Here is a 19,548-nt window from a genome sequence, read left to right as displayed (position 1 = left end):
CCTATGAACAAGACACATCACAAAGTGACAGCCGGCTCTTGTGTGTGTGTGAGAAGTATTTTGTACATTGTATGATCTTATAAATATATCACGGTATGAAAATACACCGTTCTGATTTTCTTCCAGGGAGCACAGCTTAATTGACCAGGAGCTCCTGGACAACCTCCAGCATGCAAGTGCTCGGAGGAAAACAAAGTTCCATCCTTACATACCAACCTAGCCTCATAAAAAGCAGTAAAAATGTTCAATACTAAAATAATACCAATTAACAATTTTGCCTCTTAACCTGAAAAATGTGTCTGTGCTTGCCCCTTCAAGTACATCAAAATAAGGGAAACCTCTGTTGCTCCTTGGGAGCTTATCTTATTGTTTGCAGGTTAAACTAGGATGTGCTAAAGTGCAAAGTTGGCCACCCACAGGAACAGGAATTCATCCTTATAGGCATGTAGATGGCAAGGGGCTCAATTAAAAGCACATGTTTTTAAGGCAAAGTCTACCTAAAACTGATAATAGCTAGCAGATTTGGACAAAGGGATGAGCTCATTAGTCAGTCCCAACAGAAGTCCGGACCAAACATTGGTACACAGCTGCCAAATGTCTTTGATTTTTAGGGACTATCCCTCTTGCCTCGTCGTTTGTCCTTCATTTTGGTCTGATGTATGTACCTATATAAAAAAGGCACTATGTACCTATCAAAAAAGTGCTTTACAGTGCTAATCCAAAGTACACCAAGTGCTAATACAAAGTACACCAAGTACACAGTACATATGCCGCTCCTAGGAGAAGTGCAGAGCCACTTGGTCTATTAGAACTTTCATCTGTATCTGTAGACCCTCAATAGGGTAGAGGGATGAGGCAACTGGATGGATGAATGGATGGCCAAGCAGAAGAAGGGACCGAGACGGGAACCTCTGCAGCTCCCGCATAAGATCTGGGTAGGATCACCTCAATGTAGAAGAAAACAAACAGCAGGGAGCTGTGGTCAGTAAAAAAAATTTATCTGAATTTGCATTTGAAAAACAGGGCGAAGCCCCTGGAAACGTGTCATGCACACCCCCTCTCCCGGCATCCACCAGGCATTTTGACAGCTGTCACCCTCCTGTGCAACTGAGAAAGTCGCCACTAATATCCATACCTGGCTGGCTCCCTGTCATCCTCGGTCTCTGTTTGCTCAGTGATGCCTAGAGCTTCACACTGATCACAGCCGCTTGGTTTCAGGTATTCCCTATCCATGTTTCATGCTAACTTCAATGTAAGTGTGCTGCTTATTTTAATAAAGTGATTTTTATTTGATATTGACCTCAGCACCCTGCTGTTCATTTCCTTTACAATGCTAAAACTTTCATTCAATTTCTAAATTGCTGCATTTGTAAATTCCAAAAGCCAATAAGAAGGAATAGCGGTGGCAAAAAAAAAAATCACTTGTGTGTTTATTTCCAATCATTTTTAGTGTATTATTTCTTCATGTAATGGAGGGTGTGTCCTATGCCTACTTTTTGCTAATAGGTGTCTCCGTTTCAGAGAGTTAAAGGTACGCTAACTGTTCAGACATTTGCAGGAACACTGAAAATTTAGGGCGTTCAGCATGGACAAATGTGACAGCATCCGGCTGTCGAGGGTTTGTAAGGAAGGGGGGTGCTTGCACTTGGCTTGAATTGTAATGTTTTAGACGTTTCACCACTAATCGAATGGCTTCCTCAGTTCCATTTGAATTATGGGTGAATCATCTTCAGTATTACAAAACAAGTGCAGTTAAATGTGACTAGCCACTACTAGACTACTATGACCTGGATAAATGAAAACCTTCACAGACATGTCAGATATTCTAGGATATCATATATGTAAAAGTATACACCATAAAGTGTCTGCTAACACTGATCTTAGGCAGGTAGGTCTCTCTTCTGTGCACCTTTCTGGTCCTGGTTTTATTTTGCTACTAAGGGGTCACCTTCCATAACTCCTGGTCTATACTCTTCTCTCCAAATATATGCTCCATTCCCTTTTCCCTGTCCAATGAGAGTGACTCAGTAGCCAATACGGATATTCTCATTGAGCAGAGGGATGGTTATATCTGGGTAGAGCATAGTTCCAGTACTGGGGACTCATTTCAGGGAATACCTGCTATCAATTGTCTCGCCATTAATGACATACACTGGCTGAGTTAACAGAGTCCTTGAAAGTTTGGAGAGGGTCTCACAAAGTGGTTGGTTCGACTGTGGCTGCACTGCATCTGACCACCCATTGCTATTATTAAATAGCCTCTGGCTTTTTTAAACGTTTGGCTTTTATTTAGCAATGGCTGACAGGTTTGCTTTAAGAAATCATTGCAGGTTTCATAACGCTATATAACGAGATTGTTTTATATATGATCATTTCAGATACTATCTTGGCTTATCTGGAGCTCTGCTTCAAATCTTTTACACAAAGTAAGGCCTGACAGTTTGACTTTCGTGATTTATTATATAGAAGTTTATGTACAGTATGCAAGTTTTATGTGGACTTCTACAAAAACTTACTGTAAAAGAGTAGCGGAATGCAAGAATCTGAAACCAGCCTATCATTAATCAGGTTTTCATTGATCTAAATAATGAATTCTGGGTTTTATTTGGTTGCCACAAGGCACTGCTTAGTATTATTTATTGTACTGTAATTGTAATTAAATGAGATAGCTGATGTAGGAAAAAAAAAAAGGTATATATAGTATATATGCACTACAAATCTTTCTAACCTACGTGTTCATCATTGTTTTTCAGTGATGATCTGAGTGTTACTGGAACAGATAACTGTACATTTAACATAAACCAGAAAGCACTTGGAAAAGATGATTTTACCAAGATCCCAAATGGAGTGAATGGTGTGGAGGACCGAATGTCTGTTATCTGGGAGAAAGGAGTGGTAAGCCATGAGCCTATATTAGTGTACTGCATATGTAGAATTCAGATCCTATATTTGATGACTCCTGTCCTGTTGCGGCTTACTCATTTGGGATTTTGGAGTCTAACCAGAGAAACATGGTGCTTCCCTAGAGCGGTGGTGTCCAAACTGTAGCCCATGGGCCAGATGGAGCCGTTTCCTTGCCTTTATCTCTGTTAGAGCACTGCTCCTCCCACTGATATGAGGCACTATTCCTCTAACACCAACAATGAGGCACCATTCCTCCCACTGACACCAATGATGGGACACAATTCCTCTCACTGATATTGATAATGGGACATAATTCCTCTCACCGACACTAATTTTGGAGCACTATTCACCCCACTGAAACCAAGGATGGGGCATGAGTCCTCCCCACCGACACTAAGGATGGGGCACAAACTCTCCCCACTGACACCAATAATGGGGCAGGATTCCTCCAACTCACACCAATAATGGGGCATGATTCCTCCCATTGACACCAACGATGTGGCACAATTCCTCCCAATGGTTACCCTACTGATGCTGGGGCATTTTCTACTCTCACTGGCCACAATCTGGTCCCCCTAAAGTCTAAAGGGTGGTAAACTGGCCCTTTGTTTAGAAAGTTTAGAGGCCCCTGCTCTAGAGATTGTGAGTGATTTATTGTGGTAGTGCAATACCAGATTTCACCAGAAGATAGAGCTGCTAGTAAATTCTCAGATTGTTTCCCTGCTTTCCAGAAAAAAAAATGGTAAGGTGAGGGGGACAATACATGTTACCAAATACTAGAAACAACTTTAAAGTGACCATGCCATTGTAAGAAATGACATAGTTACATAGTTAGTCTGGTTCAAAGAAGACACAAGTTCAACCAATTAATATGGAATCTGTCAATGCCAGCTTAAATTTAAGAGCTGCAAGCACCAGCATTTTGTTCTGCTCGTGCAGCTTTACTTGGTTATAAAATCAGAGAAGCTGCACACAATGTGTCCTCCTCGCGGTGGTCAAAGGTTCCAGTGTGGGGTGTCAATGCCAGAAGAGGAGAGAAAAAACCCAAAACAGATGCCTCATAGTGTAAAAAAGTTTTGGGTAGCTTTATTAAAAGCCCCTGTCCTTTTTTCTCTCTTCTTCTGCCATTGACTTTTTTTTTTTGCCCTAGGCATAATAAAGAAAATATTAAAAAATTATATATACTCTTTAAATAGCCAGTAAATAGAATGACGGGTTAGTTTAGTATAATAAAGTCTGGGATGTGTAGTGCAGCTAGGGAACATCCTCCCAGGGTGTTACAGGTTTTGCTGGACAGCCTTTTGGGAAATAATATGGTCACTTTACAGTCATGATCTAGTCTGGCATTCCCTGGCACACTATAGAAAAAATTAGCTTGAATTATTTTTGACGCTCAAACAGATGGAATGTGTCTCCTTCTATGGATCACAGGGCTATTTTAGAGAGAAGAGTGCACTCACTGAGACAAGAGATGGGTATGGGGATAGACATGAAAAAGTTGCCTGTCTGGAATCCTGAATGAGGCTGGAAGGTGTGTGAATGTATGGACAAATTAGTAGTCAAGTGACATCTAGAACAGAAAAGCAGTGTTGTAGGCCTATGTCAGTCTAGTAAGTGGAAAAGTTTTTCCCCCTTGTGGGACTTTAATGGCCCTAGTGATTGAAAATAATGTGTACATTATTATTAAAAAATATATAATTTTATAAAAATTTTATTTATACAAATATGTAAAAAAGGAAGTAAATGTATACATGTAAACACAAATAATGGCTGATAAACAAGAATGTCAATGTGGCATATCAACGACTGTTTCGGGCATGAAAAAAAACCCCAAAAAACATATCATACAGAGATCATATAAGAATGATCTCAGAAGTACTAACCAAGGAGTCTGCTGGTGGAAAGTGTCCCATAGAGGAGCGGTGTGAACACACACCCTGGGGTTCAGAGGAATGGATGGCAAATGCAGGAGCCGAGAGGCTCCTTAAACAGTATATATCTACAGCCGGATATACAAACGCCGCTGGGCGGCGTGCTGACATCATGCTGGGGTGATGTGTGTTCATTGAAAACAGCAGCGCAGGCAATGGATGGTATGGAAACAGCCCTGGATAGAAAGAGCTGAAAATATATAAACACATAATAAATCATCATACTTAATGGTACAGAAGTGTCCATATACATATAATGCCATAGACCAACACAACAATGATTTATTAATAGCAGAGATACAGACATTTAAAAAGCCCTTATAGTACATATATTGATCAATTATGATGGCAGATAATATATTGAATGAAAAGAAAAGGCAGATGGTAAGATGAAGCCTTCAGGCATAGAGAGGGCAGTTATACTGATAGAGGGTCAAACCCCCAAAGATTTTGAATAATGAAAATATTTGTACATTGGAAAATAGTGCAAATACAACGGTATTATTTTCCCCTTTGGGTATTTTAGCTTGAGTTTATTTCTCCCAGCCCCCTGGGGTAAATCCCTCTAAAAAGGGCTTGAAATTTGTGGCTTCATTCATCTGATGAGGGGGGTGTACTCTATCTAGAATAAAGAATTGGATGCGGGGGAATCTGCTATGGTGTACAGCCACGGCAAGTCAGGATTGCAAGGTTTAATTCTCAAAATATGTCGATATGCACGTTTCCAGAACTCCTGAATAGTTTTGCCCATATAAAAGCAGCCACACTCACAGGTGAGAAGGTAGACAACTCCCGCCATTTTGCAATTAGCATAGTGGCGATGCTTGAAATTGTGGCCATTGGCTAGGCGTACTCTCTTTTCGGTCCGCATAAATTGGCAATAGTTACACCCCCCACAGCGAAAGGTGCCAGGATATTTACATGAATCCTTTCTAGCATCCCCCATTGAATTCACTGTGGACCAGCTGGTACTTCAGTGATTTAGCCCTTCTATATGTAATAGTGGGTTTATCTGAAACAAGGGGACCAATCTCAGGGTCCATACTTAGAAGATGTGAGTGCTGGCTGCAGAAACGAGTTATAATACGAGTGGTGGTAATAAATCATGTTTAGATAAGTTAATATTGGTAAGACCCTTAACATTATCAATGTTAACATGATCACTAGAGGAAGTTAAGGTCCTTCAAAGAGGTTTGACTTTTTTTCCAATACAGAATATTGACAAATTTAAAGTTATGAAAGATCTTCAATTATTTAGTCGTAGGTTACTTTTGAAAACCATATACGGTCCCAAAACTACTAAATCAAGCTTCCACTTTGGAGCAAAGGGCTCTTGATAATCTTGTTAGTCTTTTAGACGACAATGAAGCACTTGACCTCATTGACAAAATAGACCTCGACTCCCTCGTTCGTGATACTCATGTTACCCCAGTCATCAAATCATCCCTCAAAAAGAAATCAGACGTTTATCCCGCTCCTAGTACAAATTCAAACTTGGCAGCATTTCTCAAACTCACTAGTAGGGATATTCAAGCTCTAAAAATCAAACCTCAAGATAACAATTTGTCATCCGGGGAAAGAAAGGCCCTGACTGATCTTACCAACCAGATGGTAGTCACGGTGAAACCATCCGACAAAGGTGGGAACACAGTGACCATGGATATTGACCAGTATGTACGCATGTGTATGAATATTCTCCGCAATTGGGATTGGTATTGTGCAATCCCTTCAACATATATCAACAAATGTAATATCAAGTTCTATGAAATGGTGGATTTGGCATATCCTAACAAAATAATTCCCAAGCACATTTGGGACTTTATACGAACCACCTTGTTCCCACCTTTTATGCCCCCCAAAGTACACAAAAATAAAAATAATCCACCAGGCAGACCTATCGTATCGGGCAATGGCTCTCTGACTGAGAATCTAAGTAGATATGTGGATGAGTACCTCAGACCGTATGTTCTCAGCCTGCAGTGCCACATTAAAGACACTCCACATCTGCTCCAGATTCTTGACAGGCTCCACATCTCCGAACATGCTTTGCTTGTTTCGGTGGATGTTGAGGCTTTCTATTGTTCCATCCCACAAGACAGGGTGATATCTGTGATCACTCATTTTTTTTTTAATATATTTATTAAATGTTGTACATCAACATACAAAAGAAAAACTTTGGTTATTCATAGAATTGCATTTTGCAGAGATGCACTTGAGTGGTCAATAAACAGATTTCACTTTACATGTCTCTTGTGGTTATTAAGTACAAAGTTACAGGGAATGATCAGTATGCACTTCTCCAGTCACACAGCAACCAGGGGGGTTGATATGGTAAGGTGCACTGCACCTTTAGGAACAGTATACAGCAGAGTATCTACCCTGAAGTAAGAGTTAGAGGGCTCGCCAGTCATCTGTCCCATATTTTGTGAATGGTTTTGGTTCTTTTCCGAACCTCAAACGTGAGTTTGTATAGAGGCAAAGAGTCATTGATCAGTTTGAACCAGGGATTTTAGAGGTATCTGTGATCCTTTTCAGGACAATAGAATGGCTTTCTTCTCGTAGAAATGGAGGATGCGAAGGAGTCTCTTTGCATGGGTTGAAATGTGAAGATCCCCAAAAATGCCTAGGAGGCAATTTTTGGGGTGGAGAATGTTTGGGAGGCCTATTGCCGATGAAATGAAAGACCCTATCTCCATCCAAAAGTCTTGGACTATTGGACATGTCCAGAAACAGTGTAAAAAGTCTGCCACTTGGCTACATCCTCTAAAACAGTCTGCTGTGGGAATCAGGCCCATTTTATGTAACCTAGCAGGGGTATGGTGGGATAGGTGAAACATTTTTATATTTATGATATGATCTTTGGATATTACTGAAGTCTTGTATGTGTCACTGAATTCCGACCAGTCACCTTGTGATCACTCATTTACTCCAGCAGACCAGACAGAGTGGAAGCTCAATGAGTTCATAGTGACAGCTCTTGAATTCATACTTACTCAAAATGTTTTTTTCTTTCCGTCGGGTGCAGGGGGTGGCTATGGGGACTTGTTCTGCCCCCTCTTATGCCAACCTGTGCCTGGGGGAATGGGAGCAGAGCTTCCTGTCTTCAGATGATCTGCTGTAGTTCTATAGCCATATCAGTTTATGGTACAGGTATATTGATGATGTCCTGTTGGTGTGGGATGGCCCTGTCGAGACCCTCCATCGCTGCATACAAGCAATGAATTCAACTTTTACTATGAATTTCATCCCAACTTCTAGACCTTTTTTGGACATCCCCATCTCAAAGGGCATGGATGGGGCACTCTTGAGCAGTCTGTTTCGTAAACCCACAGCAGGCAATACTATTTTACACTTTTCAGTTTTTATCCTAGACCTCTAGTCAATTCCATCCCCTACGGCCAATATGTATGAATCCGTAGAAATTGCTCCAGTGACATTTCTTTCAAAACAGAAGCGGATGCTTTACAGGATAGATTATTAGTCAGGGGATATTCTAAAACCTGTCTCAGGAAGGCCTATAGACGCGCCACTACCCCGAATAGACAGACTTGGCTTTGGATTTTTTTGGGGCATAAAGCAAATACCACAACTTGTATTATAACTCGTTTCTGCAGCCAACACTCAAAGATCAGAAGGATTATGGATATATACTGGCATCTTCTAAGCATTGGCCCTGAGATTGGTCCCCTTGTTTCAGATAAACCCGCTATTATATATAGAAGGGCTAAATCGCTGAAGGACCAGCTGGTCCACAGTGAATTCAAGGGGGATGCTAGAAAGGATTCATGTAAATATCCTGGCACCTTCCGCTGTGGGGGGTGTAACTATTGCCAATTTATGCGGATGGAAAAGAAAGTACGCCTACCCAATGGCAACATTTTCAAGCATCGCCACTATGCTAATTGCAAAACGGCAGGAGTGGTCTACCTTCTCACCTGTGAGTGTGGCTGCTTTTATGTGGGCAAAACTATTCAGGAGTTCTGGAAATGCGCATATCGACATATTTTGAGCATGAAATCTTGCAATCCTGACTTGCCGTGGGGTCATGTGTACGCACGGCTGTACACAATGGCAGATTCCCCCGCATCCAATTCCTTATTCTAGATAGAGTACCCCCCCCTCATTGGGGGGGGGGGGTGATTGGAAAAAGACATTACTCCAATGTGAACTACGTTGGATTTTTAGTTTGGGGGCTACATCCCCTCTGGGGATGAATGAAGCCATGAATTTCAAGCCCTTTTTAGAGGGATTCACCCCAGGGGGCTGGGAGAAATAAACTCAAGCTAAAATACCCAAAGGGGGAAATATACAAATATTTTCATTATTAAAAATCTTTGGGGGTTTGACCCTCTATCTGCATAACTGCCCTCTTTATCCCTGAAGGCATCTTACCATCTGCCTTTTCTTTTCAATCAATATATTATCTGCCACCATAATTGATCAATATATGTACTATAAGGTCTTTCTTTTTAAATGTCTGTATCTCTTTTATTAATAAATCATTATGACTCTAATATATGTTAATGATGATTTTCAATCTGCCGACATGTGATAAGCAGTTATTTGTTGTGTTGGTCTATGGCATTATATGTATATGGACACCTCTGTACCATTAAGTATGACAATTTATATTGTGTTTATATATTTTCAGCTCTTTCTATCAAGGGCTGTTTCCATACCATCCTTTGCCTGTGTTTTCAATGATGCCCACCCGGCACACATAGACTGCCCATGCGCTTGCAGAGGGCGGCGGAATTTTTCATATTTGGGTGCTATAGACCAGACAGTGATCTCCTCTTCCTATGGTTGCTTGACAGCCTGGGGTTGTGGAATCACCTGCCATTCATGCGTCGCCAGGCGGCCACACCCTCCTTGGACATGGCCGCAAAGCGCAACTCATTCCTGGGGACTGGGTGGAACACACACCACCCCAGCATGATGTCAGCACACCGCTCAGTGGCATTTGTATATTCAGCCGTAGATATATAGAAGGAGCCTCTCGGCTCCTGCATTTGCCATCCATTCCTCTGAACCTCAGGGTGTGTGTTCACACCGCTCCTCTATGGGACACTTTGAACCAGCAGACTCCATGGTTAGTACTTCTGTGATCATTCTTATATGATCTCTGTATGTTTTTATGGGGTTTCTTTCTGCCGGGCATGCCCGAAACTTGGGGACCAATATGATGGTTTATTTTCCTTGTGTTTCCTCCTTTCTCCTGGGGCCCATTGCGCACAAATGTTTTTTTACCTTCTGTCAGGAATTTGTTTTTCGGTCAGGATTTTCAATCATCCCCTTTTCTAGAGAACAGAGATATATACATGTGTGTCTATATATATATATATATATATATATATATATATATATATATATATATATGTAGATGTGTATGTATATATTTCTGCGTATGTTTTTATGGTTTAGGATCAAGTCCACTTGCAAACCTCTATTATGTTGCTGGGCTTATATGTGTTATTTTGATGCACACAGGTTTTTCTTAATGTATACTTTTTTGACTGCTGTTTTTAACAATTTGCAGTTTTTTTTAGATCATACAGATCCTCTGCTGATTATGCATATAATTTTTTTTCTCTGCATAGATGCATAGATCTTTTACTGGACATAATACTTACCCTCTGCCGTATACCTGGCTCTTTGGGGGTGTTCCAGTACCCGGTCTTGCTGGGCCTCACTGATAGTGCTAATACTCTTCATCTATAAATACACCCCTGAAGAAAGAAGGGATCAACTACTCTATCATGGTAGTCCGGGATCTATGAGTATAACAGTCATTGGTATGCCACATTGACGCTCTTGTTTATCAGCCATTATTTGTGTTTACATGTATACATTTACTTCCTTTTTTACATATTTGTATAAATAAAATTATATTTTTCTAAATAATCTTCTTATATTGTGTTGTGTACACACGGTGATTGATAATTTTCAATCACTAGGGCCATTAAAGTCCCGCAAGGTGGAAAATCTTTTCCACTTGTCCATTCCAATGGGATGTGGGCCTGCTCATAGTTCGACCTTATCTCAACCTTCTCTGTCCTATGTCAGTCTAGTAATGACAGGACTGCTAAGGGTTCACTAACCTTCTCCAATGGTGTCACTCATTTCCCGGTTGAGCTAGCAAAATTTTGCTCATGGCCCTAAGAGTGGTACTGCTAGTTGATGTATATCAGACAGAAGTTTTTGAAATGTTGTATTGAAACAAACCTTTTGTGACTGTAAACTTAATAAACTGACTTTGAATCCAATAGTAGGCAATACTGCCTATAGATTTTTTTCTACATTTCAGCAGAAGCACCAAAATACACGGCACTCTATTAAAGTAGAACTAATGGCAACATTTTTTTTCTGTTTTGGAATGTAAGTGAGGGTTATATCCCCTGTCAGGTTTTTTTGTCATTTATGTCTCATTGAGGAGATTTCCCTTCACTTCCTGCCCCATATAAAAAACAGGAAGTACAAGGTAATCCCCCAAAGTGAGGAAATCCAAGCTTGTCACCAGGGGCACCAGAACTAGTGTCCTCATTTGAAGATTTCCCCTCTATTCCTGTTCTGGTAACAACCCACTATTTAGGATTTTCTTTCACTTTCACTCTCCGTGATAACAGTAAAAAGACAAATAGAGAGGGTGAATATCCCTAATGGGGGAACAGACAACTATAAAAATATGACAGGTGTTCTAATCTCTTTTCAATCTAAAACTAAAAAAAACTTTTTGCCTTTAAATATACTTCATGGTTATACTTTATGCAAACTGATAGACACCTTACTATTGATTATTACTGTAATGGCCAGCATCAGCGACCAACAGTTTGATGCAGTAGTGTACAGAGCAAAGCTGTGACTTCCAAAGAAAAGTCAATATTTGCATAATATACCATTTGATTTGGCATTGCTCCCAACTGTCCCTGATTTGGAGGGACTGCCCCTCATTTGGAACAAAGTGTAGATATTTGCCAGCACACCACCCATTGTTATTATTTCACTCTGTTTTCCAGCACAGTGGTATTATGGATGAGAATAGGTTTGTTGCTGTCACAAGCTCTAATGCTGCAAGGATCTTTAACATGTACCCAAGGAAGGGGAAGATTGCCGTAGGCTCCGATGCAGATATTGTTATCTGGGATCCAGAAGCCACAAGGTATGATTTTCACTTTTACTTTTGGATTGTAGAACACATGTAAAAATAAATACGGTATGTACTACAGCATTCAGAGATTTCATTTATAGTAATAGTCATGAGATGGTCCTTGATTCTTAAAAGATCCAACTTCGACGTGATCATCAATTGTGCCACATATATGCAGGGTTCTTCAGGCTGATCATCATTTTGTACTCTGTATTCCTGGGGGAAATAAAACAACTGGCATATAGCACAGGGAGCTTACAGTCATCAGTAGGGCTGAAACAACTAATTGATTAATCGACAACTAATTGATTATGAAATTAATCGATTACTATTTTCATAATCGATTAATCAGCCAGTAACAAAGTGGGGTTAAAGTTAATGAGTCTGATATTTACCAGATTCACCCTTTAATAGTATATACAGTATAGCTCTCCTCTAATAGTATATACAGTATATCTCTACCCTAACAGTATATACAGTATATATATATCCTCTAATAGTTTATACAGTATATCTCTCCTCTAATAGTATATACAGTATATCTCTTCTGTCTGTTATTCACAGAGTGGATTAGATATTTTGCACCCTAACCATATAGTTGGTTATTTATATTTACCACTGCATAGAGATATTTAACAATAAATTGCCTTTTATTAAAACTTTACAAATTAAGTAAATTATACACCACACTTTTTTTTTAAGGTCATTAACTGATTAATCGATTAACCGAAACAATAATCGGCCAACTAATCGATTATGAAAATAATCGTTAGTTGCAGCCCTAGTCATCAGAATACAAAAAAAACATAAAAGTGAACATCAATGCAAAAATTAAATGATGTAATGTAAACTCCATGAAGAGGGACCTTCACTCTGTTCCATATGTCACATCCATCCTGAAATTTGTGTGACCATCCTGATTTGCAGTCCAATTTAAAAGGCATAGATATGCTAAAACTATAACATAATGTCACACACCTGTATGAGAAGCCAGAGATGATGAGGTAGTCTCTTGTACACTTCTCTTCCAAGCACCCTGGAAGTTAAGACAGTGTGCAGGTACCAGGAAGCTGGAACTGCAGACTTGAACTTTGCTGGTGTCAGGTAAACAGAAGCGCAATAACGAGGGCACCCTGACTTTACCTAGACCAGTAGAGAGCAGAGCCGGGTCATAAACCGAGTCAGGCAGAAAGGCACCAAATCACAAGCAAGATCAAGGTCAGAGACAAGCAGAGGTTGGCAACATGCAGGCACCGACGTACAGAACCAATAGGCACAATCTTGGTCAAGAGTCCAGGCCGAGGTCGGTAACACAGGTAGGCAGCAGACATAAACAGATGGGGGAAATCCAGAGGCAGGCCAGACAAAATCTGGGAATCAGGATATGGCCAAGGGTATAAGAGATACAAGCTTAAAGTCCATACAGAAATGATCCCATGCAGGCCTCAGGTTTAAATAGTCCACTAAGCACCAGTATCTGTTGTAGGTGTGCCCATACACCCATGTGCATGCCATTTTTGGTCACTGGTACTCAGACATTTTTCAAGAAGTAACCCAAAAATGACTAATTCTATTAAAAGCTGTGAAATGATTTTTCAATGTAGTAGGTATAGCCATCTGAAATTTGTCTTCACATTATATTGCCACATGCCTTCTGACAGATGAAATCAGGCTTCCTGTAGGAGTGTCTGCGTTGATAGGTAGCTGAGTAGAGGGGGAATAATTTAGGTGGGCCTGCGTGGGGTCCATCAGTGTGATTGGCCAAAAATTGTGTTGTCATCCTCTTTATGTAGTTTTGTAGGGTGGGTGTGTCATTAGAGTATCTTTATTACTCTATGCCTTTCTACAAAATGGCTTCAAACTAGCAAACGAGGAGCTATGAGTTCATTGCTTGTATGCTTGATTATTTTTTTTGGAATGGACATGTTGGATTAAAAAGGTATGGGGCTTTTATGTGCTCTGTTTTTACATTCACTGATGTCTACAATTTACGAGCCACGTATGGAACTATGTAAACCAATTAGAATTATTTGCTTACACTCTGCCTGAACCAAGGTTTACATGCTTTCAGAAATTGTAATGAATAAGTCTATCTTCTCCAACTTTTCTGAGATACAGGTGTAGATAAGAGGTCAGGAAATGAAACTATACTGCAATTTTGCAGTCAGTATAGACCAAATTCAAATCTTACTGTTTTATACTCAACCAAAATATCACAAAAGCTGGCCTTACTCTGTGCAAATTGCATCGGGTTCCTGATGAACCAGCTGATATTGTTGGGCGCCCTCCTGCCTCCTGAAAAATCAAAGGAGCCGGGTGGGAAATTATCAACCCAACAGTGATTGTATCCAACCAGATGCAATCGCTGTTTGGGTATTCTGACAGCCACAAGTGCTAGCTCTCAGGATCCAATAGCCAGCACTGCAAGCTGTCCATCCATGCTGTAGAGCAGGGGTCTCCAAACTGCAGACCTGGGGCCGGATGCGGCCCTTGGGGCACTATTCCATCCACTGACACCAACAAAGGGGAATCATTCTTGTTGCTGATACCAACAATGGGGCACTATTCCGCCAACTGACACCATCAAAAGGGCACAATTCCTTCCATTGACACCAAGCATGGGGTACTAGTCCCCCCATTGAGACCAAAGATATGGTATTGCTTACTCCCACAGGACACCTGGACATTTTGTACTCCCAATGGCCCTAGTCTGACCCCCACCCCCCTAAAGTCTGAAGGACAGTAAACTGGCCCTTTGATATAATAAGTTTGTAGGAGACCCCTGCTGTAGAGCGTGGATAGCGTAATCTGTTCATTTTTTTTTGTTGATTGCAGGCTGAACATAAAAAATGTAAGGGCCCATTCACACCAGGGGTGTTGGTATGCATATTTCAACACAAGACAGGCTAAAAGCCTTGTTCCCTATCATACCAGTTCACATCACTGTGCTGCAGTGGTATGCGCTGAAAAAAAGTGTAGTACACAGTCCACCACATTGGACCGCTCTGAAGCCAATGGAATTGGACGAAATAGTAGACAGTGCAGTGCACCATTTACAACACATCGGTACTGTGGCCTTCACACTGCACACCAGTGACTGCATTCTAATGCAACTGCTGGTATAAATGGGCCCTTAAAATGATTTTAAACCCAAAAGCAAACATTTATTATATTGTAGCTTACCAATTCTTAGATATGATGGCTGCATTTGTTTTCTTTTTAGTTTTTCTTTCTTCTAGTTTCACCTGGTGATCCTGCCATTAAGTCTATTGTTTTTCAAAAGCACAAGCTCTCCTGCCGATGTGTCAGTTACATGGAAGAGACAAATAATATACCACTGACAGGGGTGCTTACAATGATCAACTTGTATTTGTTTATGTAAAACCTTTATCCCAAAAGAAACAAAACTGTTTGCTGTAAATGCTTATAAAGTTTTAGCTGGAGTTTGGCTTCAGACTGTTGTGCCCTGTACACACGATTGGACTTTCCGACAACAAAACCGTGGAATTTTGTTGGAAGGTTGTTGGCTCCAACTTGTCTTGCATACACACGGTCACACAAATGTTGGCCAACAATTAAGAACGTAGTGACATACTAGACGTACTACATGGTTTTTCAGCTCTCTAGCGCCACCCTTTGGGCTCCTTCTGCTAATTTCGTGTTAGTAGAAGTTTGGTGAGTGTTGATTCACGCTTTTCTTTTTCCGTTTTTAATTTTGTGCTATTATTATTATTATTCTTGATATCACTTGAAAATTTGTTTGCAATAACTCAATCAGTATCACCAGCAAAGCAGCTTCATTATTATCCCATTAAAGAAGAAGAGAATTGTGCGCTGCATTTGGAGATTTCATAATTTGCCACGTCACAAATGTTAATTCTCCATTACAAACGCTAGTTTACAAGACCGGCCGCTTTTGCTTCTGAGCATACGTGGATTAAAATCTACTAGGACATCTAAGACTCCCCTACTGTATCCCTAAATTGACAATGCTGCTGAGCAAAGGTGCCCCCTGTGCTCCTTCATCCAGAGTGTGGGTACCCTAATACAAGTGTGTTACTGGTCAGATCAGAAGGTGAAAACAGAGTTAAAAAGCCTAATAAAAGAAAACGAATGCAGCCACCACATCTAATGACAGGCAAGCTGCAATAAGTTACATTTTTGGTTTTGGGTTTATTACTGCTTTAATGTTCCTGCTTTTGATGACGGCTAACATGGATCAACACTTTGCTAGAATGTACGGAGGTGTAAGCATTTATTGCTTGGCTCTTTTTCCCAAACTACAAGTGGAACTTAAAAAATGAGAATAAAACAGTAAGTACATTGCTTTAATGCTTTGTAAGCTCCAAGAACCCTATTCATGCCAGGACCTAATCCACTTAAACAAAGTACCATGTTAAGTCAACAAAATGTCAGCATAGCATAAATTCTGAATTATTAGAGTGAAGAATATTTTCAAGATGAAACGACTCCGCTATAAGAGCTCCAATTAGACAATTTGAGAGAGCTCAGCAAAGATATGGGGATGGTTTCCAGGTAGCCATTCCAAAAACCTTGGTATCAGCATCATTAGGGTGGCCGTCACAATGTGGAGAAGATATAGTATACGCTGTCCTGCAGAGGAGAGTCTCTACTGCAGTCTTGGAACTGGAAATGAGCAAATATTGTTTTACAATGACATCTCTGGGAATGAGCAAGCATGGCATATGGTGTTCTAATCTGTCCAGTGTTTAAAGTAGGCTTCTACTGAACTGTACACGGCATATAGAAGCTAGAGATAAAGTTCAGCATTATGGCAAGTTTTCATGTTATCACTTACCCTAAATAAACCCCCTGTCGGGCTCCATATGTTATGTTGGTAGGAATAGGCTAACATTATTCCCACATCATATGCATAATGGGAATGCAGAGACCTGGCTTTGCTGGCTTCTCTACAAATATACAGAACCACTAACTGGCATAAACATGAAATGTTATTGATTCTTTTTTTTTTTCTGGTCTGAAAACTCTAATTTAACAATGGGATTGACATAAGTGGAAAAAAAATAGTTTTGCTCAGGAAGAAAGAAACATCTCCAAAATATCAGTTTTTAGAAAACCTCATGGCAGACCATCACCAGCTTCTGTTCTTGAATATTTATCTGTTTAGCAGGTGCTGCGCCTTATAAGACAAGTATGGGATTATAAAAAAAACAAACAATCATATTTACCTAGATGGCTTCAGCACCGAACCCAACTGCAGCTGTCCCCTCTAAGACGGAGAACTGAGCGATCAAACACCATTGATCGGTCCATTCTCAGTCTTGGGCCTGCAGAGAGCCAGTTACAGTCAATCACCATCTCTCTGCTCTGCCCTTCCAGCGCTCACTGGAGCGCTGGGCTGTGGAGGGGGGGCAGGAGTGGCTGGCTCAGGCTCTCAGCGGCTCACCGAGAGGCTGAGCCAGCTTCTGGTTCAGGCTTCTGGGCGAATCCCAACCATATGGTCAGGATCTTTTCAGAGCCTGAACCGGCTCTGTGACATCAGCCAACAGCAGGCTTTAGCTTTAGATCTAACTTCACTGCTGTGATCAATAGGAGAAGTATATACAAAAAGCTTACCTATACTTCTCCTTTAAAGCCCAACTCTGGTAAACTTGAAAGTTCTACTTTGCATTGGGACTGCACCCGCACTGCAAGGGTTAAAGTGTTACTAAACCAACAACAGTAAAATCAATCTGTATATGTAGTAAAGCATGCCTGTTATACTCACTGTGGAACCTAAGGGATCAATTCTGTGCATTGTATAAAAAGGCTGATCCTCCCCTTTTTCCACTGTCCCCAATACATCTCCTTATAGAGCCTTGGGGAGACTCTGCACATGCTCAGTTTGATGTATATTGCTGAAGAATTATTTACTTTTTTTCATTGGGGGGCGGGGGTGCATGTGATCACAAGGTCATTCAGCACTGTCTAGACAGAGGGTCAGGCGCCCTGTAGCCTCCATAGGGCAGTCAGACCAGAATGTAAACTCCCCCCTACAAGCTATAACCAGACACTGATATAAGTCATAAGACTGCTATATACTGCTGATGAAAAAATGTAGCAGTTTATATTTACCAAAATAATTGCATTTCCATGTTCTGTGTACTGTGGGAGACAAGATATAGTGAATGCAGGGTTCTGGGTTTAGTAACACTTTAACTGCTCGGTTAGGTCTAAGGGAGAGTGAAAGCACTTTTACTTACCTGATCGTGTGCTCCCCCAGTAGTCAGTGTTCTTGCATGCTCCGGTGGTGGACTGTCCATCAGCATCATCACATCCAATGCAGGACTGTGGACCTTAGACCACTGAAGCATGGGGGGAGAAGATGCTGTAGGAACTGGTCTAGCAGGAGTGGAGGATCAGGTAAGTAAATCTACTTTAACATGTCCCCTAGACCAAAATGAGCTGTTGCTCTTTGCAGTGTGGGTGAAGCCCCACTACAAGGTGGAAATGTAAAATTTCCTAGAGTTGGGCATTGATCTCCCTCTTATCTTCAGCATTCATCACATATGGGCAGCAAGTGGCCATGACCAGTCACAAGTCAGCAAGACAGGGAGGTGCTTTTAAATCAGATCCCCTGTCTTCTTTCATGTCTAAGGTGGTATAGTGGGAACAAAGGAAAAAAACACCTTCTTGATTTTTGAGGAGAGTACCTGACACTTTGCACAAGTTGGAGCATCTTGTAAAAAAAAAGTTAAATAATTGTGCAGAACCTGATAAAATATATTGGTCAGTCTTTGATTTTAGCATATTATTCTGTGCTAAATAATGTTAGCAGAATTGCTTTTTTTTTTTTCAACTGTTTATTCAGCCAATGCCACTACGCTCAAGAAGAAGGGTTGTCTGCAGTCCTATGGGAAACCCACACTTCCAGGAGTGTCGATCTTAGGGAGTTCCTCTAGTTGACCTCAAAGTCATTACTGTCTTCTGCAGTGATATGAAGATTGGCCGGAGGAACCATTGACCTTTGCATGGGGCAAGGGAAATCAATAATCCCGCAAATGCTGAATTTCCAGTGGCTTTTCAGGGACCATTCTTCTCTCCAACAGGAAAGGTTAGGATTCTAGCCTGTTTTACAGGGTATGAGTCTGGCCAGTTTTAAAATACATGACAGGGTCGCTATAAAAATTGATTTTATCTGTATTTTAAACTGGAAAACATGACCTGTTGAGTCACATTCACAAGGGGGTCGATCCATGGTAAAAGGACACAGGCCATCTCCCAAGTGTTAGCATGTGCAATAGAAGTCATCTACACACTGCTTGTGTTCACCCACATTACACTACGGAAGCCGTCATCAGTGGGTACCAGGATGCACTTGTGCACCATTGTTTGCCTAGCAATGCCCGTTACAGCATCCAGATGAATGCCAATGGCAACATTTGCAGAAGAGAGGAAAAGGGGTCGTAAGTCACAAGGCAGCGTGATTGTTCATTTATTTATGTTTTCTGGCCTGAAATACCTAGGTTACTGTTAAGTATTAGTTTTAATATAATAAAGTAAAAAAGGCCAGTGATTTAAAAAAAAAAAAAAAAGAATTTGATT

At 40.8% G+C, this 19,548-nt stretch overlaps 1 protein-coding gene across 1 annotated transcript in view; it reads left to right on the top strand.

Annotated features, from left to right (window-relative positions):
- DPYS (dihydropyrimidinase) overlaps positions 1–19,548 on the top strand; it is a 125,154-nt gene that overhangs the window by 68,994 nt on the left and 36,612 nt on the right. The window contains exons 6-7 of the mRNA XM_073632138.1: positions 2,754–2,895; positions 11,852–11,994. Coding sequence (XP_073488239.1) covers positions 2,754–2,895; positions 11,852–11,994 — 285 coding nt within the window. The remainder of the gene's footprint in view (positions 1–2,753; positions 2,896–11,851; positions 11,995–19,548) is intronic.

Source organism: Aquarana catesbeiana, linkage group LG05, assembly GCF_042186555.1.
Source record: "Aquarana catesbeiana isolate 2022-GZ linkage group LG05, ASM4218655v1, whole genome shotgun sequence".
NCBI lineage: Eukaryota > Metazoa > Chordata > Amphibia > Anura > Ranidae > Aquarana > Aquarana catesbeiana.
Note: the sequence above shows the minus strand (reverse complement) of the source record. Positions and strands in the feature narration are given on the sequence as shown.